The sequence below is a fragment of the Scatophagus argus genome, chromosome 15 (assembly GCF_020382885.2).
Source record: "Scatophagus argus isolate fScaArg1 chromosome 15, fScaArg1.pri, whole genome shotgun sequence".
NCBI lineage: Eukaryota > Metazoa > Chordata > Actinopteri > Scatophagidae > Scatophagus > Scatophagus argus.
In genome coordinates, this window is record NC_058507.1 from 7,874,098 (window position 1) to 7,899,963 (window position 25,866).

At 41.9% G+C, this 25,866-nt stretch overlaps 3 protein-coding genes across 3 annotated transcripts in view; 2 read left to right on the forward strand and 1 right to left on the reverse strand.

Moving 5' to 3' along the window:
• The first annotated feature begins 4,881 nt into the window (after positions 1-4,881).
• On the forward strand, positions 4,882-7,978 carry LOC124072122 (actin, alpha cardiac muscle 1). Its single transcript, XM_046413310.1, has 7 exons — positions 4,882-4,930; positions 5,422-5,560; positions 5,834-6,158; positions 6,241-6,402; positions 6,554-6,745; positions 7,399-7,580; positions 7,661-7,978. The coding sequence occupies exons 2-7, from the start codon at positions 5,432-5,434 to the stop codon at positions 7,802-7,804; spliced, it is 1,134 nt and encodes a 377-aa protein (XP_046269266.1). The 5' UTR covers positions 4,882-4,930; positions 5,422-5,431; the 3' UTR covers positions 7,805-7,978.
• Positions 7,979-9,404: 1,426 nt separating this feature from the next.
• gjd2b (gap junction protein delta 2b) lies at positions 9,405-11,426 on the forward strand. Its single transcript, XM_046414009.1, has 2 exons — positions 9,405-9,849; positions 10,563-11,426. The coding sequence occupies exons 1-2, from the start codon at positions 9,779-9,781 to the stop codon at positions 11,404-11,406; spliced, it is 915 nt and encodes a 304-aa protein (XP_046269965.1). The 5' UTR covers positions 9,405-9,778; the 3' UTR covers positions 11,407-11,426.
• A 2,067-nt stretch (positions 11,427-13,493) lies between these two features.
• stxbp6 (syntaxin binding protein 6 (amisyn)) overlaps positions 13,494-25,866 on the reverse strand; it is a 130,537-nt gene continuing 118,164 nt past the window's right edge. Inside the window, exon 6 of the mRNA XM_046414015.1 lies at positions 13,494-13,520. Coding sequence (XP_046269971.1) covers positions 13,509-13,520 — 12 coding nt within the window. The 3' untranslated portion in view covers positions 13,494-13,508. The remainder of the gene's footprint in view (positions 13,521-25,866) is intronic.

The window sequence follows — 25,866 nt, forward strand, 5'->3', positions numbered from 1 at the left end:
CACTTGTGCTTCACCAAACATTTTAGAGGACTATCATGGTAAATTACCATTTTCATCTGGCACATACTAATTTAGTGACCTTAAGTCACCTTTCGCTGCATTCCTGATATTGAGGGCAGCTTGGTTTGCTTCAGTAGAGGTTTGTTGAGCTCAGAGGCCAGCAATACTGCTGCTCACAGGAGTTGATCCTTGTATGAAGAAAAAGAAAATAAACAAAAAAACAAAAACTTGTTATGAAAGGTTTTATTTTCTGCTGTTATTTCAAGATTGTCTTGCAGAAACTGGTGCACTGGCAAAGAAAAATGGTGCTTGAAGTTAAGGGGAAAAGTCCACTTTAGTCTGATAGAATAGAGCGGACTGCCACAAATCAACACTGAAATAATGTATTCAAGTTTTGAGGTACTTGTGTTCCCTTTTTTTGATACTTTATACTTCGATATCCCTACAGGTCAGAAGGAAAATTTGTTATTTTGATCATTTTCATGTGCATATGGCAGGTAAAACTTGATGACAAAACTATCAAAGGCTAACGTTACCCCAAATTCACAGCCCACATCACAGTAAAAACTGTAAAAACAACAGTAAAAACACTTTTGCTACTTTACTTTTGTACCACTAAAACATGAGACAGAACTATTTTACTTTTGTTTACTGTGGGGTAAGATTTGCAGCATACTATAATTACTAATATCTCATTGCTGCTGTAGACGCAGTTTTGAATATATGCAAGACTATCAGACAGCAAAAGCCTATTTAGCTGAACTTCTTCCAGGCGAGGTGTTTTGGATACTTTGCCTAAAAACTCACAGGCTTTCCTATCAGTTCTGACATTCACAGCCACCACCAAAATAGCTCAGGATTCAATACTTAGGAAACGCTATAAAGACATACCAAAATACTTGTACTGAAAATACCTGCAAATCTGGGTAGCTGTCTATTTTGTAGCTTATTCAAATTTGATTCATGAATATTTCATTTTCAATCCAGTGCGCTTTTTAACCTCATTTTCTACTCCTCACTGTTGACTGACAAAACCTCACTCATTCTTTTTAATGCGGTTTATAATCTGAGTCAAATTCATAAATAAATAAATAAAAAATAGGTACCCGATGCCCGAATGTGTACTGCAATATTTATGTGTGTCATATGAGACCTACTTAGATTGCTTTTTTGTCTGCCCAGTTCTGCTCCCAAACATCCTGAGGATACAAACCACTTGCCAAAAAAAATTGCCCAAATTTAATTCAACTTTCTCTGTTTTTCCTTCCATAACTCTTGGCAGAGGATACAGCAGGCAACACGCCCTGAAGCCAAGCTGACAGTGACTTACTGAGAAGGGGGAGAGAGAGAGAGAGAGAGAGAGAGAGAGAGAGAGAGAGAGAGAGAGAGAGAGAGAGGCAAGCTGGTGAATTTTTCATTGGGGTCTGAGACTGGAAAGAGACTGCTCCTACTGGCTGCAAGGAGAGCGGGAAGGCAGAGAGCGAGAGATGACACTCTATGCCTCCCCATTCAATTAACCACATACCGCTCTGTAATTTCACATGCACATACACACACAAATACACAAGGTGGAGTGGGTACAATGTTAAATGGCTATGTGAGGAAATGTAAGCGTGCCACTTCTCCAGGCCACAAAGGGAAGAGTATTTTCCTGGTTTCTAGTTCCCTAATGAGGGAGTTTTTTTCCTTGTTTTTGTTGAGGGTTGGAGGTAATTTAATAAATTGAGCTGTGGTTTAATAAGGTAAGCAAGAGAAGAGTTAGCATTCTGCCATTAAAAACTTAAACATGGTGGGAATTTTACAGGCTGGTTTCAGGATGTTTAAACTTATTTAGGACTAAAATAAATTGAATTGTGAATTCTAAGTCATAGTCTGATGTTTTCCTTACTGTAATCAGGAAACATCTGATCAAAAAATAGTGAAAATTAAAAGTAAACTAATCATTAAATAACAAATTAGCACTTTTCTTGTTGCTTCATTTCAGATGGGATCACAAAAAAAATGTTAACATATCTATGCAAAATGAACATAATTTTTGTTAAAGCTGAGCAGCTAATAAAAATGATCAATAATTAGGTTAAAACATTAGGTTTACCACTAACTTGTTTGAGAAATGTTCAGTATTTAATTCATTATGAATTTGATATACTTCCTACTGCTTGAATATTGAACATTTTGTTTAATTCTGATCTGCACCAGCTTGTAACTCTCTTTACTGATGGGCTTACAGAGCAGTCCTAACACATGCTGAGCCTATTACATAACAAAAAAAAAATTCAAACTGTGCATCGTGAGAAAAGTGAGACTTACGGCTCAAAGTATCAGTGGTAATGAATGAGCAGACGTTTGCTGTGTAACTGCAGTCACGCTGACAGTGATCCAAACTCTGTGCTCCCCTGAGGTATCCAGCAGAACACTTTAACATAAGTCACTCAGCAATCAGTGCTTGGGCCAGAGAGGGGGCACCAAATTTTCACTGAGCAATATGTCTTCTTTCTGCTGCGACCTTTAAATGGCCCCGGATGCTCAACACAGATACACGCGCCATGTTGGATAGAACAAAGTGCTTTCAGACCATTTGTATTGAGCGGGATTTTTTGATGAATGGCTCAAATGCTACAATTCAGCGAGGGGACATTCCTATATATGTGTGCACTATTGATTTAGGTACAAAACCTTTGCCTGCATCAGGCAAATGACTTCCCCTCAGGGTTCTTTAAAAGGGTTTGTACTCTGTTTATGATGTGAAATCCCCATTGAAAATCAATATGTTTTTTGTTCTGGGCAGTTTTGTCCTTATTATCTTATCTCTGCTGCTGTGTAATGAGTATGATCTCCTGAGGGGTTGTAGGTAGGAGATGAATGATCATGCCACAGTGATTTAATTTCAGTAGCAATAGATAAAGTGACAGTCACACTACAGGACTATTTGAGCAGCATCCAAGTGCCTCTGTGTCTAATCCAGGCACTGGCATGAGCTTCTCACACCCATGGGTGCTCTGAAAAAGGATAGCAGCAAATACTGAAATACCCTTTTATAAGAGTTCAATATTTTGGCACAAGGGGAAACTCATACTGAAAGTAGTTGACCACCTTTGCCTCTTGATCTTTACAGTTCTGTTCTCCACAGACAGACTTCACTAAGCTCCGGTCATAAAATGTTAGCATTATTTGAATACTGGGGCAAAAGGATGCTTAAAGCAGACCATAGCCTACCATTCATTACATAAGACCAAAACAAAGAGTCACACAGTGAAGGGTTATGGCTCGGGGTCGGGTGACAGCAGCATATGATTCATGGCTTGCTGTGCCCTTTTGTCTTGTCCTCCTTGTGGTGGGACCATCCACTGCTCTTAGCCAATGTTATTTCACAGCCTTCAGAGCTCGCTCGCTGTCTGTTTCAAGTAAACCGGCAATGTCATCTCCTATGTCTTGTTCTTTCCTCAGTGCAAGAATAAAGAAAGAATATGGCATGTGTCACAACAAGAGATGTTCCTTTTAGTTCATTGTTTTGATGTCAGGAAACAACAAATAGTATCAACATTGCTTTTGATTTATCTGTAAGGTTGCTTATGCGAAAGAATACATTACCTTGACTGTTATTACATAAAAAAAAGGTAATTAGACCAGTGGTTGGTGTTTGAGGTACTAGTATATGTTCAGACAGGAAGAGAAATATGCCAGGGAGCATAAACGCAATGCCCCACGATAACCTTTGATATTATACTTGTGCCCAAGTATTTCTTCCTGTTATGGCTTATTTTTGACTGTGTATTTGTGTTCTAGTTGAAATTTTCTGACTTTGAAAATGTTTTATGGTTTATGGCTGGCATTAGAATTTCTCCATAATGAGTCAATTAAAGCACAAAATGCAAATGGGAAGGCAAGAGAGCATGACTAAAGCATGAATTTTAATCATTTCAAACTTGCCACATGGCCACCGCATCAATAATGTCCATGCAGCTCATTACAATTATGGAAACCCATTGATTTTATGCAAATCAAATGTAGGAATGTGTCTTCAAAACGTCTGTCTTTTCATTTGCCATATGGTGACCAACACCAGCATGCTTTAGCTACCACGAATATACGTTCACGCTTATGATGAAATTTAATTAAATAGCTTTGAATGTGGGACATGTTTACACTGTACTAAAACAGAAATGTTTGGTCTACAGCAGTGCCCCCCCCCCCCAAAATGTGGGGTTTGGAACCTCAATTAAGAGTCAAACAGCTGCTGACACCAGCTGTGTGGCACAAGTGGTCACTCCATTTGGTACTGCAGAGCTACATGTGTCCTGCCAGTCTAAATATGTGCATTTAGGAGACCTTTCCAGAAACACAGGCACAAAACAAACTAAATAACATATGAGCTGTAATACCAAAGGGAAATATGGGTATTCATATAGAGTAAATGTTTTTTAAATACATCTCTTCCTGTTTAAAATCTGTTGATTATAGTGATTATGGCCTGTGTCCTTCAGTAAGAATGCTTTATACAGACTGTTAAAATTCTAATATTTTAGGAATATTATACTGACATTACGTATCATCATATTGGTCATACTGTTGTCATTAATCAGAGGGTAAGCCTGACACAAGCCTCACACAGACACAATGTTTGTTTTTTTTTTAAGTTATATTTTCATGATTTATAGATGGCAAAGAGATGAAAAGGAAGCCTGTCATTGCCTGTCTGCCCTCACCGGTGTCCTCCATACATGGGCGGCAGGCACAGATGTCAGCGCGGGAGTTCCCTCTCCTTGTCATGCCATTCATGGAGTGGCTGTTGTCAATGGGGCAATGGGCTACCAAATATGGAGAAGGGGTCGCGCTGCTACTGAAACCTGTCAGGGTATAAATTGGTCCTACGTGACATTACAGCACCCCTGGTTTACACACTCAAGACCCCGTGCCTGGTGCTGATCTGGTGAGTACCTGCACAGCTGACCTAAGGATGACTTTAAAAAAAAAGAAAAGACCAACCACTGGATTTCTCACAAGAGGATGGACACCAGCTTTTAACACGAATGGCAGCGACTTCATCCTTTGCCTAACCAAATCTCATCACCTAACTGAAACGGGTCATCTCACCACATCATCCTCATCTGCTTTTCCGATCGTGGATTATAGCAGTTGTGAAATACTAAAAGAAAGAAATTTCAGTGATCCAACAAAGAAAGTCTGAAATACTAACCATGTCCTCTAACATGCTTCTATTGGATAAAAAACAGCATAGTGAGGTAACAGCCATTCCGTGGGTTGTTTGTCCACTTAAAGCGACCTTGTGTGTGTTGTTTGTGTGTTGTGGGAAAGCAATATCTCCAATCTCCCAGTCCAAACAAACAGGGATTTTCATTACTTGGACTAACGGCGTCCACTGCTTGCGTGTGTTTGTGCGCGCCCCCGTGTGTGTTTCAGAGCTGACACCATGTGCGACGACGAAGAGACTACCGCCCTGGTCTGCGATAACGGCTCCGGCCTGGTGAAGGCTGGCTTCGCCGGCGATGACGCACCTCGCGCCGTGTTTCCGTCCATCGTTGGTCGCCCCCGCCACCAGGTGAAGTAAACCATAAACTCCACAGATGATAAGAACAAGCAGTTTACATCATATAGGAACAAGCTATGGCTTTGGATGAGGGCCAGATCCACCGTGCGTAATTGCGCACCAAAATTAACAATCTAAATTCCAACTGATAAATGAGGAAAACAGACATCCGTTTTTTTTTTTCAAAAAACACGAATCGATTCTTCATACAGGGATAGTTATGTTCTCTGTGATGATTAGCAGTGGTCCTCCACAAACTAAATCTTTGCTCCTTGTTGTTATCAGGGCGTCATGGTTGGTATGGGCCAGAAGGACTCCTACGTCGGCGACGAGGCCCAGAGCAAGAGAGGCATCCTGACCCTTAAGTACCCCATCGAGCACGGCATCATCACCAACTGGGACGACATGGAGAAGATCTGGCACCACACCTTTTACAACGAGCTTCGTGTGGCCCCGGAGGAGCACCCCACCCTGCTAACAGAGGCCCCCCTCAACCCAAAAGCCAACAGAGAGAAGATGACCCAGATCATGTTCGAGACTTTCAACGTCCCCGCGATGTACGTGGCTATCCAGGCCGTGCTGTCACTGTACGCTTCTGGGCGTACCACAGGTATGACAGACTCCTCACGTGTTTGAGAGACTCTGTGCAGTGGCTTCATATGTGGATTAACTGTTCACGCATTCATCATCAGGTATTGTCCTGGACTCCGGTGACGGTGTGACACATAACGTGCCCATCTACGAGGGCTACGCTCTTCCTCACGCCATCATGCGTCTGGATTTGGCCGGTCGTGACCTCACAGATTACCTCATGAAGATCCTGACTGAACGTGGATACTCTTTTGTCACAACCGGTGAGTACAGACGTAAAACTTATGAGGAACTTAGCCACAGAAGGGAAAAGATGGATAACTTATCTCCGCATGTAATTATAGTCACACACGTTCTGACTTGCGTAAAGATGCACATGTGGTTGACATCACGCACGTTTGATCCCCCCTCCAGCTGAGCGTGAGATCGTGCGTGACATCAAGGAGAAGTTGTGCTACGTGGCTCTGGACTTTGAGAATGAGATGGCTACAGCAGCTTCCTCCTCATCTCTGGAGAAGAGCTACGAGTTGCCCGACGGTCAGGTCATCACCATCGGCAACGAGCGTTTCCGCTGCCCAGAGACGCTCTTCCAGCCCTCGTTTATTGGTGCGTAAACTGCCCCAGTTTGAAGCGTTTCATGCAGTAACATGAACTGAGGTCTTTTAGTATTAGAGTTACCCTAAATCGTTCAATAATCTTTCTCACACACAAACAAAATTGGCAAAACAACTTTTATTCCAAATCTTAACCAATTTCAAATTGGTTAAGAACCGACTTGAAACTCCTGAGTCGCATGGAGGACATTAAAACTCAGTGCTCGACTCAGTCCCCGCATATGACTAAAAGAAGATTGTAAAACAAAGTGTAGAATTTTCCCAGAGTTTTTGGCTCACAGAAATATGACCTAAATCTTATTAAATCAAAATAAACTCAGGATAAATGGATGGTTTTCCGAAAATAGACGTGTCTGTTGCTCGTATTGGTGTCTTGCCGCCTAATTATGGCCACCAACCGGAGGCCACAGTTTATCCACCTTCTGCTTTACCACCTCATGGCCGATAAATAGACATGAGTAATCTAAAGCAGGGGCTTATTGTTCCCATTTGCGCCACAGAGCGCGCAGCTGTTGGCGGAGCTGTCCATTTCAGCACCTGTTCCTGACAGCTGACTGCGGTGTCAGATGTGCTCTCTGCTGTTGGGGTGAGGAGGGGAGTTCGGGGGGTAAAAAACCCACTAACTTGCGCGCTGTGTTTGCATAGGTATGGAATCCGCTGGCATCCACGAAACCACTTACAACAGCATCATGAAGTGTGACATTGACATCCGTAAGGACCTGTACGCCAACAACGTCATGTCTGGCGGCACCACAATGTACCCTGGCATCGCTGACCGCATGCAGAAGGAGATCACTGCTCTGGCCCCCAGCACCATGAAGATTAAGGTAACTTTGACTCACTGTTGAGTGTGGCTGTTACGTTTCTATTAGCAGCGTCCCGGACTAACAAACGTGTTTGTGCTTAGATCATCGCCCCCCCTGAGAGGAAGTACTCAGTGTGGATCGGCGGCTCCATCCTCGCCTCTCTGTCCACCTTCCAGCAGATGTGGATCAGCAAGCAGGAGTATGATGAGGCTGGACCCTCCATCGTCCACAGGAAGTGCTTCTAGGCCCCTCCTTCGCCCTCTCCCCCCTCTGTTACCTCCCTCCTTCTGTGCCAACAGCGCAATTTATGGCTCAAAAGCAGGAACTCTTGTGTTGTCGCCAAATTATTTGTTTACACTAAAGTGCAATTTATATGTGGATATGTATAGGTTTATAAATAAACGAGAAGTGAGACTTGCTTATGACGCATCTTCCTTTTTGGTTTTAATCTGGAAAATGAGGGTGTTGTTTCAGGGTCCGGTTTAGGATCTACCAAAAAAGAAAAATCTCCCTCTGTCTGTCTCTCGAAAGCAGCCAGGCTCTGCCCTTTCGTCACGTGATGGATGAGTAAAGGTTATTAAAGATTTGAATTAGAAAAGATTAGAGTGAGCGGAGAGGATAAGCCACCTCATGTGAAATTAACCGCACAAAGTTTCAGTGAAAACACTGCTGTCACGTGATCGGTAATCCCCCGTTTTCCCGTGCTGGACAAAGCTCACACTGCCTACCTGAAGCTAAACCTCCCGGATACCGTTACATAGCCTACCACTACTAATAACACTTTCAAAATCAATGAGTCAAGAATTATCCAAAATTGTTAACCCACACATACAGTATATATTTATATTATGAATAATCATACTATGTACTAGAACTAAAATAGCCATTAGATTAGACTAGACTGCTAGATTTACATGTCCTGTAAATCCAGAGTGAAGCCACTCATTTTAGCTGATGTCATATGAATGTGTGACATAAAAAGTGGCAAAACACACAGTGGTCTAAAATTAGTGGGCGCACACGGTGCAGCGCCATAAATTGATCAAATCTCAAAGCAACATACAGGGCGGGGTCACATATTTTGCTTCTATTTTTAAACCTACACACACACATACACACACACACAGCAGAGAGAGAGAGAGAGGCAGGCAGACAGGCAGGTTGCCTCGTAAAGCGATTAGCAACTCGGATGGTACTTTCACTCTGTCACTGTATTCAGATCTTTGCCCGAGGTGGAAGCAACAGCTTTACCAGCCGGACCAGCAGCCTGCCACACGGGGAGGGATACCTCTGGGTATGCGAGGCTATCCCCTCCAAGAGAGGGAGATTTTACAAAGCACAGTACTCCATAGTTTCTACACAAACAATAGGTTTTGTCCAAATAATATTAGATTGCGCATACAGGCTGCGCGGCTGTGTAACTCTCTGTATATCACTGATAAGTTCAAAACACCGGGAAGTCACCTTGACCATTGCGCCCAAGTGTACAAACCCTGTCCCGGAAGGATGGGTAATGTTATAGGTGTTGGTTCCGTAGCTCACTGAGACGCATGTGATAACAAAACAGACAGTGTTAAGGCTTCTCACGTGGAGCCAGCCGCGCGAAAATGTACAGAGTCAAGGAACTGCAGGCTGCAACGCTGTAGACATGACCGTCCACAGCGATGTCCACCGAATGGCGCAAGATATATACAAAACTAAAATATTGGAAATCAGAAGCCCTGGTACTTCTCATTGCGCTCCACCGACCTGTCTGCGCGTACGTGACGCATGGGAGGGGGGGTGTGGAGAGAGACTACTTAAAGGCGGATTAACTCTGGCAAGACATTAAATCCAACCTCCCTCCATCCAGTCGCAGCGCGCACCCCATCAACCTGATCTGAAGATCGAAAATAGGAGGGCTTATAGTAATCAGCCCTTCAGACTCCCATGACAAGGAAAAGTGTGGCAACGTCGTGGGAGCGCTCGGCACACACAGCAGGACGCTCACTGGCGCTGCGCGCTCAGCACATAACCAACCAGATAGCGCGCAGACAGACGGAGAGAAACGAGGACGGCGGCAGCATCCCGTGACGGATGCATTTTTTAGCTGAAATCGGAAGCTTTGGAGACTGACAACAACGAGAGTCAGAGAGAAGAAGGACGGGAAATAACGCGCTTTTTTTGGAGGGATTTGAACAGAGTGCCGTTGTGCTCTAGTCTTCTCCGGATGCTCAGAAATGGGGGAATGGACTATACTAGAGAGGCTCCTGGAGGCTGCTGTCCAGCAGCACTCTACTATGATAGGAAGGTAAGATCACAAAAAAAAAACAAGAACAACAGAAGAATTGCAGCAGCCTCCAGGATCGTCTTTAGCATGGTTCCCAGTCCCCCGTTTCTGTGTTGTGCCTCAAGGATCTTCCGTAGCATGGTGCCCAGTCCTCCGTGTCTGTGTTGTGGATTTTTCTGTGTTGTTTCACAGATTTTTTTCCCTTCCTTTTTTTCCCTCCCTCTGAACGAGGCAGCTAAGTAAATCAGTTGGCAGCTGTCATTTCAGAACCTGGAATGGTGCTGTAAAACAGCCTCAACTAAACCAAAATTCACGTGCCATTTCACGTATTCAGTCATCCACCCATCCATCCACTTACCATTTGATGTTTGTTGGTGAGTTTGAGTGCTGGTGTGTGCTCTGAGTGCTGACAAAAAAAAAAAAGGAGAATGAGAAACAGAATCGGCGCTATCACACGGTGCCGTTAAACAAAGCTCACACAGGTACAGTCAAAGCAGCGCCGATTGCTTCCATGTCATTTCAGCCGTTAGACCAGAAAACACAAACCGCACAGACACGCACAGCAACAAACACATATGATCCACAAGAGCGTCCTGTTTCAGCACTGGACAGCTCCCTAAATCCCGCACACCATCACAATTGGACTCGGCGCTTCAGCAACAGAACCACATGTCACTTAACACACAGATTTACACTTATTTTCACATTTTTTCATTTGTTTGCTTGCTTTTTAGGATCCTACTAACAGTGGTGGTCATCTTCCGGATTCTAATCGTGGCAATAGTTGGAGAGACTGTCTATGATGACGAGCAGACCATGTTTGTTTGTAACACCTTACAACCGGGCTGCAACCAGGCGTGCTACGACAAGGCATTTCCCATTTCACACATTAGATATTGGGTTTTTCAGATCATCATGGTGTGCACCCCGAGCCTTTGTTTTATCACCTACTCGGTGCATCAGTCGGCCAAGCAGAAGGAGCGGCGGTACTCGACTGTCTATCTGACACTAGATAAGGATCAAGATTCACTCAAGCGAGACGAGAGCAAAAAGATAAAGAACACCATTGTTAATGGAGTACTTCAGAACACGGAGAACTCCACCAAAGAAGCCGAGCCAGACTGCTTAGAAGTCAAAGAGATCCCTAATTCGGCCATGAGAACTACAAAGTCCAAAATGAGGCGACAAGAGGGCATCTCCAGGTTTTACATCATCCAGGTGGTTTTCAGAAACGCGCTGGAAATAGGCTTTTTGGTGGGCCAGTATTTCTTGTACGGATTCAACGTCCCGTCGGTGTACGAATGTGATCGCTACCCCTGCATAAAAGATGTCGAGTGCTACGTCTCCAGACCCACGGAGAAGACTGTGTTCCTGGTCTTCATGTTCGCGGTCAGTGGGTTTTGTGTGGTGTTGAACCTGGCCGAACTCAATCACTTGGGGTGGAGGAAAATCAAAACGGCCGTGCGAGGCGTGCAGGCTCGGCGGAAGTCAATTTATGAGATCAGAAATAAGGACTTGCCTAGGATGAGTGTGCCTAATTTCGGCCGCACTCAATCCAGTGACTCTGCTTATGTGTAACGCACATGGAGGATGAAGAGGAGGAGGAGGAGGAGGAGTGGGGGGGATGAAAACGTGTAAAAAAATAAAAAAAAGGGAAAAAAATGGACTTGATGGACAGCTCCGCACGCCTAATTCGTGTCATGACTTCAAGAGTGGGCAGATTTTTTTTTTTTTTTTTGTTCTTTTAAGGACTTCATGGCAAGCGTGGATTACACGTTTGTTTACTTATTTATTATTGCACTGATGCAACTTTTTAGTAACGTTTATACTCTATATGTAAGATGCTAAACGGAGACCGTGTTAACGTGTTCACATATTTACTCTTTGTGGGCTTGCTCTGATGTACTTGAAGAGAGAGTAAATGCATAAATTGCACTAAGAGGTGAACACTGGAGGGCCTGACCTTATCCAAAATGTGCTACCAACCCGACGGTGTTTTCAAGACATTTTTTTTTCTTTCCATCTTGTTTTTCTGGCACCAACCTAACTGAATGGCACAATACACAGTGGTTAAAGGAAAAAATATATATATATATCTCATCCAGATTTATATATGCATAGATATAAATCCTTACTGGCGACCTAGTTGAAATACATCAGCGTAATTCATGTATTTTTTCTTTCTTTTTGTTTGTTGCCTGTGTTGCACCACTGACCTTAACATATGTAACCATTCCATCGCTTTATAGCTGACTTGCAAAACAGTATCTGGTGACTTTGCTGCAAAACGCTAACGTCTGTGACTTCCTTAATTTATGACACACCAAAGCGCCCACTGCTTTTATTTGTGAAGTGTTTTTTCTTGCTTTCGTGTAATCAAGTGCCATACTTGTATATAAACATGATATATATGTATACATATAAATATATAAATATATAATAACCATCATGAAAGCTGACTCCCTGCTTGGATTATGCTAAATGCCGCCCAGTTCTTCTCTTTTCTTTTTTTCTTTTTTTTTTTTAAAACAAACTTGCTTTAAATGTATTTGTTGTGATTTAAATGGTAAAAAAAAAACAAGAAAAAAACAAGATATAGCCTACAGTTTTCTCTCTTTTATTTTGCAAATGACTGGAAAAAGAAATGAAGTGCTAATCTTTTTTTACATAAATACAAGAAGTAACCGTCTCTCCACAATCAAAGCGGATGAAAATAAAACTGAAAATAGCACAAATTGACATTTTTATCAAAGAATGGGCGAAAGAAATCTGCTCTGGTGCTACAGTTTTTCATAGGATGGTTTTAAATGTAACCAAAAACTGACCGGTAAAAAAATACCAACATCTTTTTTTTTTTCTGTGGAAAATAAAAGTGGGATTCATGTACACCAGAAATGTGTGAGGTGCAGTACTTGGTGTCTGCTACTCCAGCATGCGATGACTGACCTGTCACATAGATATAAATATATATATATATATCCAGAGGAAGTTTTGCCTTGGTGCAGTAGAGACGTTAGCCACACCCACTCTCTCACCACACACACACACAAAACACTGCAGGACACACCTTGTACAGAATCTCATCGCTCTGCAATGTGTTGCAATACTGATACTGCTTCCATGAGGCACATCAATACTTAAGCTTCAAAACGGGGTGGCCTGGGGGAACTCTTAGTCTATACGGCATGCATCAAATCCAACACTGCCCTATGCCCTCATGGTGAGCTACACGTTTGCAGGGTCTTACTGTCATTAGTTACTTTCCTCCTACTCTGCAGGAAAGACAAAAAAAAGCTGATCATGACTCTGAATACTGAGGGAGCTGCCCTTTCTGCTCGTCCCTTCTTCCCTCGTTTGAGAAAAGATGTAAGAAAGGAGTCTGAACTGATGGGAAGGTTGTGTGCTTCTAGTGAAGGTCAAAATGAAAACAAAAGATTGGGAGAGAAAAAGAAAAAAAAGTTTTCAAGTACATGCCCACACAGGAAGAGTGAGTGAGACAGAAATAAAGACACAGAGGGATAAAATAAGATATTTGCAGCTGACCACTGCAGGTGATCTGATAAGGGCTCATCGCTTCACGATTCCCCTGCCACAATGACTCTGCAAAGCCGGGAGAAATCGAACAGCAGCGGCACCGGCACATCCATCTCCAACTCAGCAGGGAACCCTGAGACTTCTCCTTAAGTCATGAGCTTAAAAAAAGAGAAAAACTGAGGAAACAAGAGCTGTTTGTCAACTTCGCGCTGATGCAATGCAGTGCATGCCTGCAAGCATCTTTGTCTCCCTTTCTGTTTCCCCTGCTCACGTTTTGAAGCATTCAGCTCCTTCAGCACTCTACTACAAAACATTCAAAAACACCTGGATTCACTTAACAGCATCACAGAATAAAGAAAATTTCAAAATCAACCTTTACAAAAACAAAAAAGGGAAAAACGCTTTTTGCTGAGATACTTTAGTAATTTGATTTTGCTGCAATATTCAACCTACTCTCAAACTTGAATAAAAATGTCAAAAGTTATTGGGGTATTGCTGTCATGCATTTACATCATGTGAGTTTTACAGCACTCAGCAGAGATTACAGTCTAACGGTGTGTCTGCAGATTTTGCAGCCATGACAGTCTGGTTCCAGGCCACACAGAAAGCATTCAGCTGGTGGACAGTACGCAATATGTGTGGGGTGGTTCCCTTGGTTCAGATTTACACATCTAAGCCATTGCAAATGTACTGCATATAGAGCTCAAATGATCTCAAGGACCTATGTATTTATCTGCTGGCCTGGCAACTGCAGCAGAACACGTCAAGGCTGCACGCACACTATTTTAAGACTACAAGGCAAAACAAGGCAGGGACACCTCCAACTTCTTGTGATTACAGGTGCTCAGGATGAAGGCAGAGATTTTTAGAAGACAAGTACCCTCCCTTAATGTGAGTCAGTGCTAAAGAGACACCCTGATATTAAAGGAGAGGTCTTTTCCCTGGGTGTGCCTTACATTCGGAAGGCTCTTAGATCATAAACGAGCAGCTATTGCTGTGAAAGGTGTGGGCCACCTCATCATAACCCCACCTTCAGTCAGGATTTTTTTTAAAAAAGGAGTCCTATTGCAGATAATACACTCCCTCCATCTAACTGTAGGAGTGTGGGGTGTGCAGATGCCAAGACTGCTTTATTTTCAATCAAACTGTCCACTTCCACAAGGAAGTACACATACACATCCATTGTTTTTCTATATCAAAAAGAATTCATCAGTTCAGAAACAGTTCAAATTGAACTGTATTCATATTTCATGTAAATGTATCTCAACTTGTACCGAAAGCACAGCAAGAAAGCACAGACATTCGCATAATTAAATGTAGAAGCAGGCAGAACATAATATAACAACATAAATATTCAATATTTACATGCAGACACTGAGAAGAAAGGTCAGGATATTTGATTTCAAATGCATATACTGTTCATATAATATTCTAAGGTCAGCAGGCAGGCTGTTCCAGTTGAGTCAGAAACCAGACCGTGGATGAGTTAATTTCTCTGTTAATCACTGCTGTATAAAATATTAAATGAAAATATTCCTCATTTGTAAATCACAGTCGAGATGAGACCAGTCCAAATGAAGACCCTGTGGTGTTACATGTGGGTCTGTGTTTATTAGTCTAAGCACTTTATACTTATACATTAAATATTAAGAAGTTGTATTGAACATTACACAAGATTTACAGTAGCAAGTATGGCACTATATAAGTCTGTACCAAGTCTGTTCAGAAGAAAGCAGTGGTTGGCTGGGGTGAGTAGCTTGAGCTTTGATAAGATGATCTACCTGTTTTGAGGTTATTTGCTCTTGAGAAGGACAGAGAAAGAAAGTATTCTTAGTGGTTTGGACCTGCTGATGCAATACACCATGACCAGAGTGTGTTTTCATTTGAGATACAAGGCCAGACTGGCGGAGGTGAGTGATGGAGCTGAAGTGCTGACACCTTTATTAACAATCAGGCCGGCCTTCTTACATCATACTGACAACTCCCCGGGAATAAGGTGTTAGACGAGGACAGTTGAACAGATTCCAAAATACCATCAAATCAATCATAACAGGACTGAGAATAATTGAAACTGTTCGGATTATCTGGTGTCTGTCTGTGCTTTTGTGCTTGTATATTATTTGTAACTTTTTCTCTTATTAATTTAGATTTAATTTACACCATTCATCTGGATGTAATGATAGAAATATACTCTGAAGAGTGGAAATACCCACACATGGCTCCGTGTGGCCTTTCAGAAAATTTCACCTGAGAGTGAATCCTGCAATCCCTCTGCCCCAAAACAGGCATGTCCTCCTAATTTCTCCTCTTTCACCGATTTGAAAGGAGAAGGCTGGCTCCGGGGGAACGCTGCTTTAATTCTGCCTTTTGCGCCGATTACTACATGAAAGGGGAAGCGCAAACAGAAGAAAAACAGTGAATGTGGGTCTTTTTTGATCCACTCAGCCAGAAGCAATGAAATTAGCCTGGTTACTGCAGCACATATGCACGGCATAGCATGGCATAGGCAGATATGGCAGACATAGAAACAAAACACACTTGATGTTTACATCCATGTGGGGGAGGAAGCGGCGATGCATTTGCTCAGTGTGACCAAGTTTGTAACTTTCTGTCTGCCAGGGGAGCAAAATCATGCATACAGTTCTGTTGGTAAAGTACATTTCTCTGTCTCTAGCCATAATAGTTTGTTTCCCTCCTCATCACTCTGCTTTAAAGGGGTTGAAAGAAGTAGAACACCAAACTTTTAGTTATGTGATCAGCGCTTTGGGCGTTTTGTCTTTCAACTTCTCAATCTCCACGGTACAAGGACAAAAGGATGGAAAACATTTGACAGTCTGCACAGAGGGATTTGGTCGGCTGGTTTGGTTGGTGGTTGAGCCGTATTGGCCCATACAGGAGGATTTGGTTGAAAATAAGCACTGGCACTGCTGACAAAATATACCTGACAGACCTGACAGCAGATTAATTTCTCATCCATTTTTTAATGTGACCCCAGGATTAAGAACATTAGAGGATTATACACAGATTTGTCAACCAGAAGATCACAGTGGGACAGCCAGCACCTGGGCGAGGACACAATGCATCCAAACCCAAAAAACCCCGATGTATCCTTCCTCTCTTTAGCCAGGTAGGTCAGGTTAAGATCCATTTAGTTTGGGTGAAGTGAGAGCTTTGAGAAAGAGACCAGGTAACTTCCAGCATCTACATCTTACTAATTATTTTCCCAAAAGTCAAAAGTTTCTGAATTCTGCAACTTTTTTACCATAGTGCAACAATTTTCTCAGGCAAAGTAGTTTGTCACCAATGCAATGCAAAACAATTTCCTGTGTGTGACATCTTTAATTTCTCTCCAGAAATGTCTCATTCTGACACCCACTACTTGCTCTGACTTTTCTATGCCCACCCACATCCACTCGCTGCATTTCCTAATAGCTTGTACTACACACATCCCATCGACTCTGATAAATGTTTAGGTTCTGCACCATTACACAGCCAATAAAAATCAGAGGCTGGCAAGTCTTAATCAGGACACAGAAACGTTCACCGGCCAATTGGACGTGCACCGATATAGGAGGTAGAGAATAGAAGAGTGCTTAGGGAGATGGAACAGACACAGAGGGAGAAGTATAGCAATATTAATTTACAGCTACCCACACTGAAATGCAATCACACACAGAGAAGAATATGAATCACTACTGTGTATTGCAGAGGCACAGAAGGATAGAACATAATACCCATCTTGCAAGATTTGTGGCTGCAGAATAAAAAGACCACCTTTTAGCTTGTCTACTTTGCAGCCAGATGAGTGAGGAAGCTCATACAAAGCTATGAAAAAATAATGATGAAATGCAAACAAAAAAAAAAAAAAAGAAAGAAATCATAAGAAATGTCACTACGTTGATGGTGAATTCAGCTGCATCTTAATCCCAGGGGATGGGTAAAATTACACAGTGTGGGTTGGACTCAGTGACTCTGCCGCTGCTGCTTGATTTGTTCATCATCTACTCTGCCTCACTGTGGTTTACCTTTGGACTCTGTATGAACCAGTCACATTTGTGTCTCGCCTTTTTCTTCTCATTTGATTTTCTGCAAATTTCTCCTTCCCTTCCTCATTTTCGTGCCCTGCTGCTAAGGGATCCACATCTCTCTTTCTTCACCTCGATTCAATCCTCCTATCTCCCTTCTTGCGTTTCTGTTCTCTCCCTTCCTACCTCTCCCACTCCTTTGCCCATCCCCCAACTCCTAGTCTGATGCGATGCCACTTTCCTGTGAATCACGTGGTTGTCATTTCACTGAGCCCCAAAGAAAGGTATGAGATCACACTTTACAAGGCAGCTTTCGGTCTTTCATTGATGCAGCACCGTTTAGAAACATCACTGGTTGAGATTTCGAACCAAAGCTTAGAGAAAGCGTAGGCGGAATTGTCGAGGTAAATTGAGCTACAGGTTTGCTGATATAGCAAATATGTTTTGAAAAAGGAACCAAACATGGACCTAAAGTAACACTCTAATGCAAATGCACTTTTAATATTTTTGATAACCTCTCATATGAAATATTGGCCTGAAAATTAAGTTGATTAGAGGTCAGATTGTCCTCGATAAATCTGAAGTAGAAGTGCACCATTTACAGCCATCCTTACGGAAACACAAAAAGAAAGCAGCTACATATTCATCTTTTGGTCAGCGGACAACAAAAAATGCTCCATTACAGCCAACACATATTGAATCAAGAATTCATGGGAGGGGAACAGATACAGGCTGTAGACCATACTTAGATGTAAACGTTCACTTATCGCATTACTCATGCTGTTTGTGAAGATGGCTTGAGTGGATGTCTCTGAGGTTTGGGACTGGACAGCCAGTGATCCACTAAGCTTTCTGCTGCAGACCTTTTTAGTCTGTGGTGAACCAACTAGATTACCAGCAGTACATCAGGATACTCTCAGAAGTGCAGCAACAGAAGCTGATCAGCAGCTCTTTGGTGGAGTCTGTTGCCCTTCAGGGTTCTCAGTAAAAACTGACACTGTTGAGCCTTTTTGACCTTTTTTTGCATGATCAGGTGCTGTGGGTGGAAGTGCAGTCATAGGTGAAAAGGGAATAGAGAGACTGAGGATGCAGCTTTGGGGGATGCCGGTGTTGAGGATGACAGTGAATGAGCTGTAATGGCCCAGCCAAATTGGTGTGACTAAATTAGTATGTGACCAAATGTGAAATATGGTCACAATTATCTCCTCCTCTGTTCCTCAGCTACAGTGTTGAATAATGGCCAGAAAAGTGTTTTTGCCCAAAATTAAGATGCCACACTCAAGTTGATCTTTGACCTTTTCGATGTTAAAATATCAGCATATGAATTCTTCATCTGTGAACCATGATGTGTTTTGTGAGGTTGCTGTGACCTTAAACTTTGACCATCAAAATCTGATCAGTTCATCCTTGAGCTAAGTTTGTGCCAAATTTAAAAAAAATCCCTCAAGGCATTCCTGGACGTATCCCTTACTGAACAGCAGCTTGTCTGTAGACTTGTCATTATCCATATCTTCTTTTATGTTCCAAAATACAGGAACCATACATCTCGGAATAAAAATACAGCAATGTAACTACCATAGTGTTTGCACGTTTAATGTTTCTACACACAACTCTATACTGCCTGTTCACATGAGCTCTTGGGACAGCTGAAGGATGACTGAAAAGTTTAAATCTGTCACATGTTCATCATCAAAACCCGCAGAAAGACGAGCATCCTGTCTGTTTGCCATGAAACTTTTAAATGAAATTTCTGATCGTGGTGTATCTTAGTGAGATGGTAGCATTAAACCCGAGCTCCCCGTCAACCGCGAGCCACAAAAACTCCCGCTACTACTATTATTGCTACGCACACACACTCATACCCATATTTCCCATAAGCCTCCAAGCACACATGGTGAGTTGCTCCCTTCTCAGTGTTTCAAACAAAAAATTTGTATGCCAAACGTATGTTGTTGCCGAGGCGTTAATTAGACTGAGAAATCCTGTCCTAGGCCTTCCTTCCAAACCATCCATTCACACACACACACAAACGACAGTAACAGCTCTATGTGCCAGAAGCTGTCTCAGCTGTAAACCAGTTGAAATGCGTGCATGAAATTCCATTTGATCAGGAGAGATCAATTGAATCATCAATGGTGTAAATTTGTGAGTTGGACGAGATCATCGTAGCTGGGCTTTGGCGTGCACCAAGTGTTGACTGTGCTAATGATTCTCAGCTTTCTCATGCCAGCTGGTCTTTACAGCCAAAAGGTAACACCAACATGACTTCATTTCACAATTCAAAAGCTGTATTTAAATACTGCAAGAACAAAACACTGCAGATGAGATTCAGATCAAAAACATAAATACTATATAGCAAAATGATTAAAAAAAACAGAGTTACAAAAACAGAGCTAATAGAGATCAGTAAATTATATTTTTAAGCAACAAATGTTAAGAAATGGTCAATGGCCTATACAAAGTACCAATACAACTATGTAGAAGTACTCAAAAAAAAAAAAAAATTACAGAGTAGACATATACTGCATTGGCAGCAACATGTACATGAAGTACCAGCGTTCTTGCATTCCATCACTAGAGAGACAAGTCAAACACCATTACAGAAGTGGCAGGACCAGTGTGGACCTACACGAGGACAGTGAGGGTGTTGGACAGTGCTGTAGCTTCAGGGTGCTGATGCTGTGGAATCTTTAAAGAAATGGCTTAATGGTATTCTGGGATCAATACACCAGCAGCAAACAGATGGGCTCTACCTGCTGAAGGTCCACTTCGCCTGACTTCAGCTGATTTATATTCTCACAATGTAAAAAAATGTCTGTCTTTACAAGTCGTTTAGTCTTTAAAACCTTATTTTCTGTCTACTACAGCTTTAGCTGTAATGGAGAACAATGTTATCTCGAAAAATGCCAACTTTACACAGATCAATCCGGTTTTACAAAGAATCTTGAACCTTGAAAGCGCTTTGATGCAGATGCCCAAGTTTCACCCCTTGGGCATTTGCCAAAAGAGAAGCTTGCCAAACAGGCTTTAGTGATTTAATTTGGCCAATGTCCACCTGTGTGATGGTTGACTTGAAAACAACATTACACTGTTTCATCTATTGCAGAAATAAGCCATTACTGAAAAGAACATCACTACAAATTTGCGGTGTGGGTTTGAAGCATGAGTGCAGTGAAGAGGGTCCTCTTACATCAGGAAACTTAAACTCAAGAGGTTAGTACAAACTGTAACATAACAGTAATATTGTAATAAGGTTACTCAGCACATAACTTAACAAGGCTGATTGTAACCAAAGAACTGGACATCTGGTTTATCAGAATGTTTGGATCATATAGCAATAAAGTAAAATGTTAAATTGATGCAAACAGATGACAATCAAATGCACCAATCTGAGAAGCTATTGGCAGTTCAGTTAGTTTACATCTAATCTGATGTTTCAGTCACAGAATTGAGATCCATGAAGCACAAGGTGGTCACATGAACTAATGTTGACTTCATTTATCATTTATCAGTATTGGTGTTCATTCTTTATCATGTATGTGAACATGAATTAGATCAGGGTGAGTAATGCATTAGCTATTAGTCATTCCCATACCTTACTTACTAATGCATTCATTTATATATTTGTACTGCATTTTTAAATATGGCAGTACAATGGATTAGCTTGCAGCAGTCGTAACACAATGTTGGTCATGGTAGCATCATATTTTGTATTCCTATCTAGCTTTCAGGTATCCAAAGATGGAAAATGGCTAATTAAAATCCATTCCCAGTTGAAGTGAAGTGTATTCTCGTCCTATTATTGCCCTGTTTTTCTTTCCACTGGCATGTAAAAGGAGCTTGGTGCCGTGACTCTCCAGTGAGAGCAGCTCAGGCTCAGGATGGTCTGGGAGCTCTCCCATGGCCTTAGGAGGCACAACTGGAGACAAGCTGGTCTCCCTCCAAACAGAGATTTGGGTTCACATGACCTGAGCGAGCAGCTGTCCCCCACAGTCCTCCCCCGAAGCACCACACACTGCAGAATGGGAATGTCCTCTGTGCAGAAGCTCTGCTCATGTGCAAGCCATGATTCAAACAAAGCAGTGCCACGCGCACACGCATACACACGACACACACACATTTACACTCAAAATAAAACAGCACTCAGCTATCACGGACAGAATGCTGTGTACTCCCTATGTTGGTGTACAAAGGCTATAGAATGGCCTCATGAATATCAAACATTACTGCTTGCCATGTCCTAACTGAGACTGCAGAGGAAGCTTTTAACCAGCCAGAAGGGATACAAACTAAAACCATCCATATTAAACAACAGTTGATATAGAAATCTAAATAAAATAGAATTAAAATTTTCTCTATCATTTCAAGACTCAAGCACCTGAAACCTTGTTTTCAAAATGTATTTTCCTATAAAATTAAATATTTGTGACTAAATTTTAAATTTAGCTTCAGCTAAAGGATGAGGCTGGTCTATTATATACTGTCAACAAATCCCATGAAAAGACAGAAACCAACAATTTGTTCCATATCAAGCCCATTTGTTCCTACTGAAGAGTGAAAAGTGTATCTTTGGACAATTTTCAGCCACAGATTTTGTGTATGTAAGACTGACTCAAATTAAACTACAGTATCCATGTGCAGTGTAATGAAGGAACAGTGCAGTGCAGCTAATTTACAGGTTTTTTAATACCTTTTAGGCAACAGCGGAGGTCTGTGGCACCGAGGAATAAGCTACACCTGGTTTTGGCTTTCACGAGTTTTGGTGAGAAAAGGTTACATACAGAATATCAGAGGTCCATCGAAGTTCAAATAAAAAACATTTATGTTACCCTCAGGAAACACTTAATTGGCTTCATCAGTACTGTGTGGTTGTGGTTTATGTTCTTTCTGGCACAGAAATATCAAATTCTGATTTGTTCATCAAAGTAAGCATCACTGAAAATGCAGAAAGAAATAATCAGTGCAGATGATAGTTTGTTCCTGTAGGGTCCCACTGAATAAGAGTAAGAAGCTGATTATGAACACTTTGATCTTTGAGGCTCTCAAAAACTGTTTGAGTTGGACATTTTTCAAATCAGGTGTAAAGCAACTGAGACCCTGATGAAGTTGCCCCAGATGACCAGCTGCAGTTATCATTCATCACATTCCTTTATTGTTGCCTTTGCCCTCCTGTTCTCCCTTTTTCCTACACTTGAACACATAAAGGATATTAATCACACAATATATCTGAGCATGCTCCATGACTGCGTGCACGCCACAATACTTAGTGCAGCCTGCTCAAGTGCGGGGAGGCCTTTAACAGACCAGCAGCCCATGGGTAACGTATGTCTAGGACAAAATCACTGCCCAGCTGATTCATGCGACAATCTTCAACCTCAGCTATCCTGCCTCCTGGCCGCCATTATGCCACAAGAGAAAAATTGACCCCGTCTGCATTTGAGAGACAAGAGCAATCAATTGTGTTCTCTGTGCCTATGTACAGTATGTCATCTCAGCTAAAGGCGTGTTGTGCGTGTGTGTTTGTGGTGTGGAAGGGGATGGGGGCTGGAATAGGTTATCCATCAAAGCAGTCACACAGCCATCTCACCCTCTCTCTCTCTCTCTCTTTCCTTCTCTGTTTGATTGTATGGGCATGAGGGAAGGTTTTAATTATGTTTCCTTTTATCCAAACGATTAATCCTGAAGCACAGTGCACCAGGGTTCCCCCTCGGGAGACGTCACACATCTGGCAAAGACTGTGCTATTATCATCACTCTCTCTCTGGGTTACTGGAGCTCCTTTATTTCTCTCTGTCTCTCTTTTTTTTACCCAGAGGTGTAGACACACAGACATTCATATGTGTAACAGACACAAAGAGTATTTATTTAATGCTGATGCCTATTTTCCTAAACCTCTCTGTTCAATAACCTTCTCATTTTTTTCTCCTAATCTTTCCCTTTCTTCGTTCACACAACTAGCACTGATTGTCAGTATTATTAATCATTATCAATTGTTTTCTAAATTAATAGATCAGTATGAAAATTTTCAAGAAACTGAACTGTTCCTTAACTTTCTTAAAAAAAAAAAAATCCTCACATATGAGGAGTAAATGTCTGGTATCATTCCGTTGATAAATGACTCCACAGACGCATCAGTTATTAAAGTTGTTTTCAATTGAATGACAGATTCACTGACTAATCATTTCAGCAATAAACACATTATATATGTTAATACGTGCAAATTTATGCAAATGTTTGCACTACCTGCATTCTACAATAAGGAAAAGCTATAGATTTCTAACTGCTTGCATATGTTTCATGGCTTCAAAATGCAGTAATTATTGCCTAATTAGAGACTATGCAATGCAATTTATGCAAGCCTTTACATATCTGACATTGTGCATTCTATAGTTTATTCTCTGGCCTACAGCTTTTTAGATGTTCTTGTCATCTTCACTGGATTGGCAGCACAGGGACAAGACCACATGCACATATACTTATACTTTATGGAAAATGCTCAGTCAATCCCGGCTTCTCACATGACTGAAATAGAGTGTGAAATTCCTACTCAAACATTCATGAGTGCAGACCTGCATTACATCATCCGTGTGCCTCATCATCATGGGTGCTGGAAATCAGAACAAGGTCAGAACAAAGGAAATGTAAGAAAGGGTAAATGAGGGAAAAAAAATACTTCAATAGGGGAGAGGAGCATAAGAAAGGGAGAAAATGGGAAGTCGAGGGAGCAGCGGAGGAGGCCACACTGCTGTCTCTGCCAGCTAGCCAGACATGACTTCACCACAGTGTTTGCAGATATGACCTCACTCACGCAGACGGAGCCTATGCCATCCAGCATTAGCTAGAAGCAGCCACATACTTTTATGCAAGTTGCTCTCCTCCTCTGCGGGAAACTTGCAGCAGTCATACAAGCTGTTTCTAGCCTTTGATAAATCATGCAGTGTTTACTACTACACAGGGTACCAAAGAGAAACCCAAATCCCCAAAAAACGTGGTGGATGATCCTGAACTGCATAATTCATCAGAGCTGAGGTGCAACTGTGCTCCGACATGAAGATGTCTGGCAGGAGAGATCTTTGCACTTTCAGAGCTCAGCCTTGTATATGTTTCACAGCACTGGCCACGTTTTATAACCGCTGTGCAGAAAAACAAACAAAAAAAAAACATAAATTGTTTTAAATCTACTTTGTCTTGCCCCAAAAGTTAAAGGATAATCCAGTGCACTCTAATTTAGGTTTAATTTTGACCAATTCTTGCATTATTTCTCTTGGTTATTATGACACGTTGTTCAAATTGATTGAATTTCCCTCTGGATCAATAAAGTATCTATCTATCTATCTATCAAAAACAATGACATTTACCAGTTTAAACACTCTTGTCTTTGTACTGTATTCAACTGAATACAAGTCACACAGGATTTCTAAATCACATTCTGTTTTCATTTGCATTTTACACAGCATCCCAACTTTTTTCAAGGTTGTGATCACCAAAATAACTGCTTAGATCTAGGAGCAGAAGTGACATCACTGTAGAAACATCAGCGTAGCAACAACTCCTTACTGTACAACAAAACCATATTCACAACATATCATCACACTTCCTGTGTTCATTTTGCCATCTGCCTTTGCCATATTGATGTTGCTATATTCACAGATCTCTGCAGTTCTCTGCATCTTCCATATGGGTCATATGTCTGAGTGTGTACTTTCACCTCAAAAGCCCCTTTGCCCTTTTATAGTTTTGGTGGTGACACAGTTTGCATGACCTTGTTTGTTGTCCCCATTCGCCCACATCTTTTGCCATTCTGGCCCTCTCCACTCACCCACCTCTGGGTGCCCATGTCTGCCAACCGAGCAAACACTCACTGTCAGTCATTTTTTCTGTCAAAAGGCTGGACGTATTCCCTCAGGACTGAGGTCTCCAATCAGCCAACTAGTTTCAGGTCTCCTGCCTGATGTCCCAGTGTACATGTTCCACTTTGGCCTCTCAAGTGACAGGGAACAATGGAAGAGAGAGAGAGAGAGTTTGTGATAAAAACTAAAGCTGCTTGGTGGTGCTGACAGACAACTAGTGACGCAGGATGTCCTGATGTCCTTCCTGATGTCCTGGAATGACCGAAGGATGAGAATTATACGATAAGTGATGATTCATGGATGTCTTCAATCAGGGACTCACGGGAGCCACTCCTGAGTCATTCCACTGCTCACCTGAGAGTCTGCACCTCCACAATGAGCTTGTGATATACTTTCTATCCAATTCTTTTCTGTTTTTGCCAAGACACTTTTTTTTTTTTTTTACAGTACTTCCAAGGAACAGGGGCAGCAACTTTGTATTTTTCTTTTAATTTAAATATTCTCCACTTGACTGCAGTGCCCCTTGAGAAGGAGGATTTAAGGTGTGGCTGAAATGCCACAGGTTATTACAGAGATTACACCTGTGACTTTCTGGCAACAAGAGGTTTTCTCCACCTCCCATATCAACTC

Excerpts from the sequence above, each read along its gene's own strand:
- LOC124072122 (XM_046413310.1), top strand. The coding sequence starts at position 5,432 with ATGTGCGACGACGAAGAGACTACCGCCCTGGTCTGCGATAACGGCTCC. Across the intron at positions 5,561-5,833 it reads TTGGTCGCCCCCGCCACCAG|GGCGTCATGGTTGGTATGGG; the intron begins GTGAAGTAAACC and ends TGTTGTTATCAG. Across the intron at positions 6,746-7,398 it reads CTTCCAGCCCTCGTTTATTG|GTATGGAATCCGCTGGCATC; the intron begins GTGCGTAAACTG and ends GTGTTTGCATAG.
- gjd2b (XM_046414009.1), top strand. The coding sequence starts at position 9,779 with ATGGGGGAATGGACTATACTAGAGAGGCTCCTGGAGGCTGCTGTCCAG. Across the intron at positions 9,850-10,562 it reads CACTCTACTATGATAGGAAG|GATCCTACTAACAGTGGTGG; the intron begins GTAAGATCACAA and ends CTTGCTTTTTAG.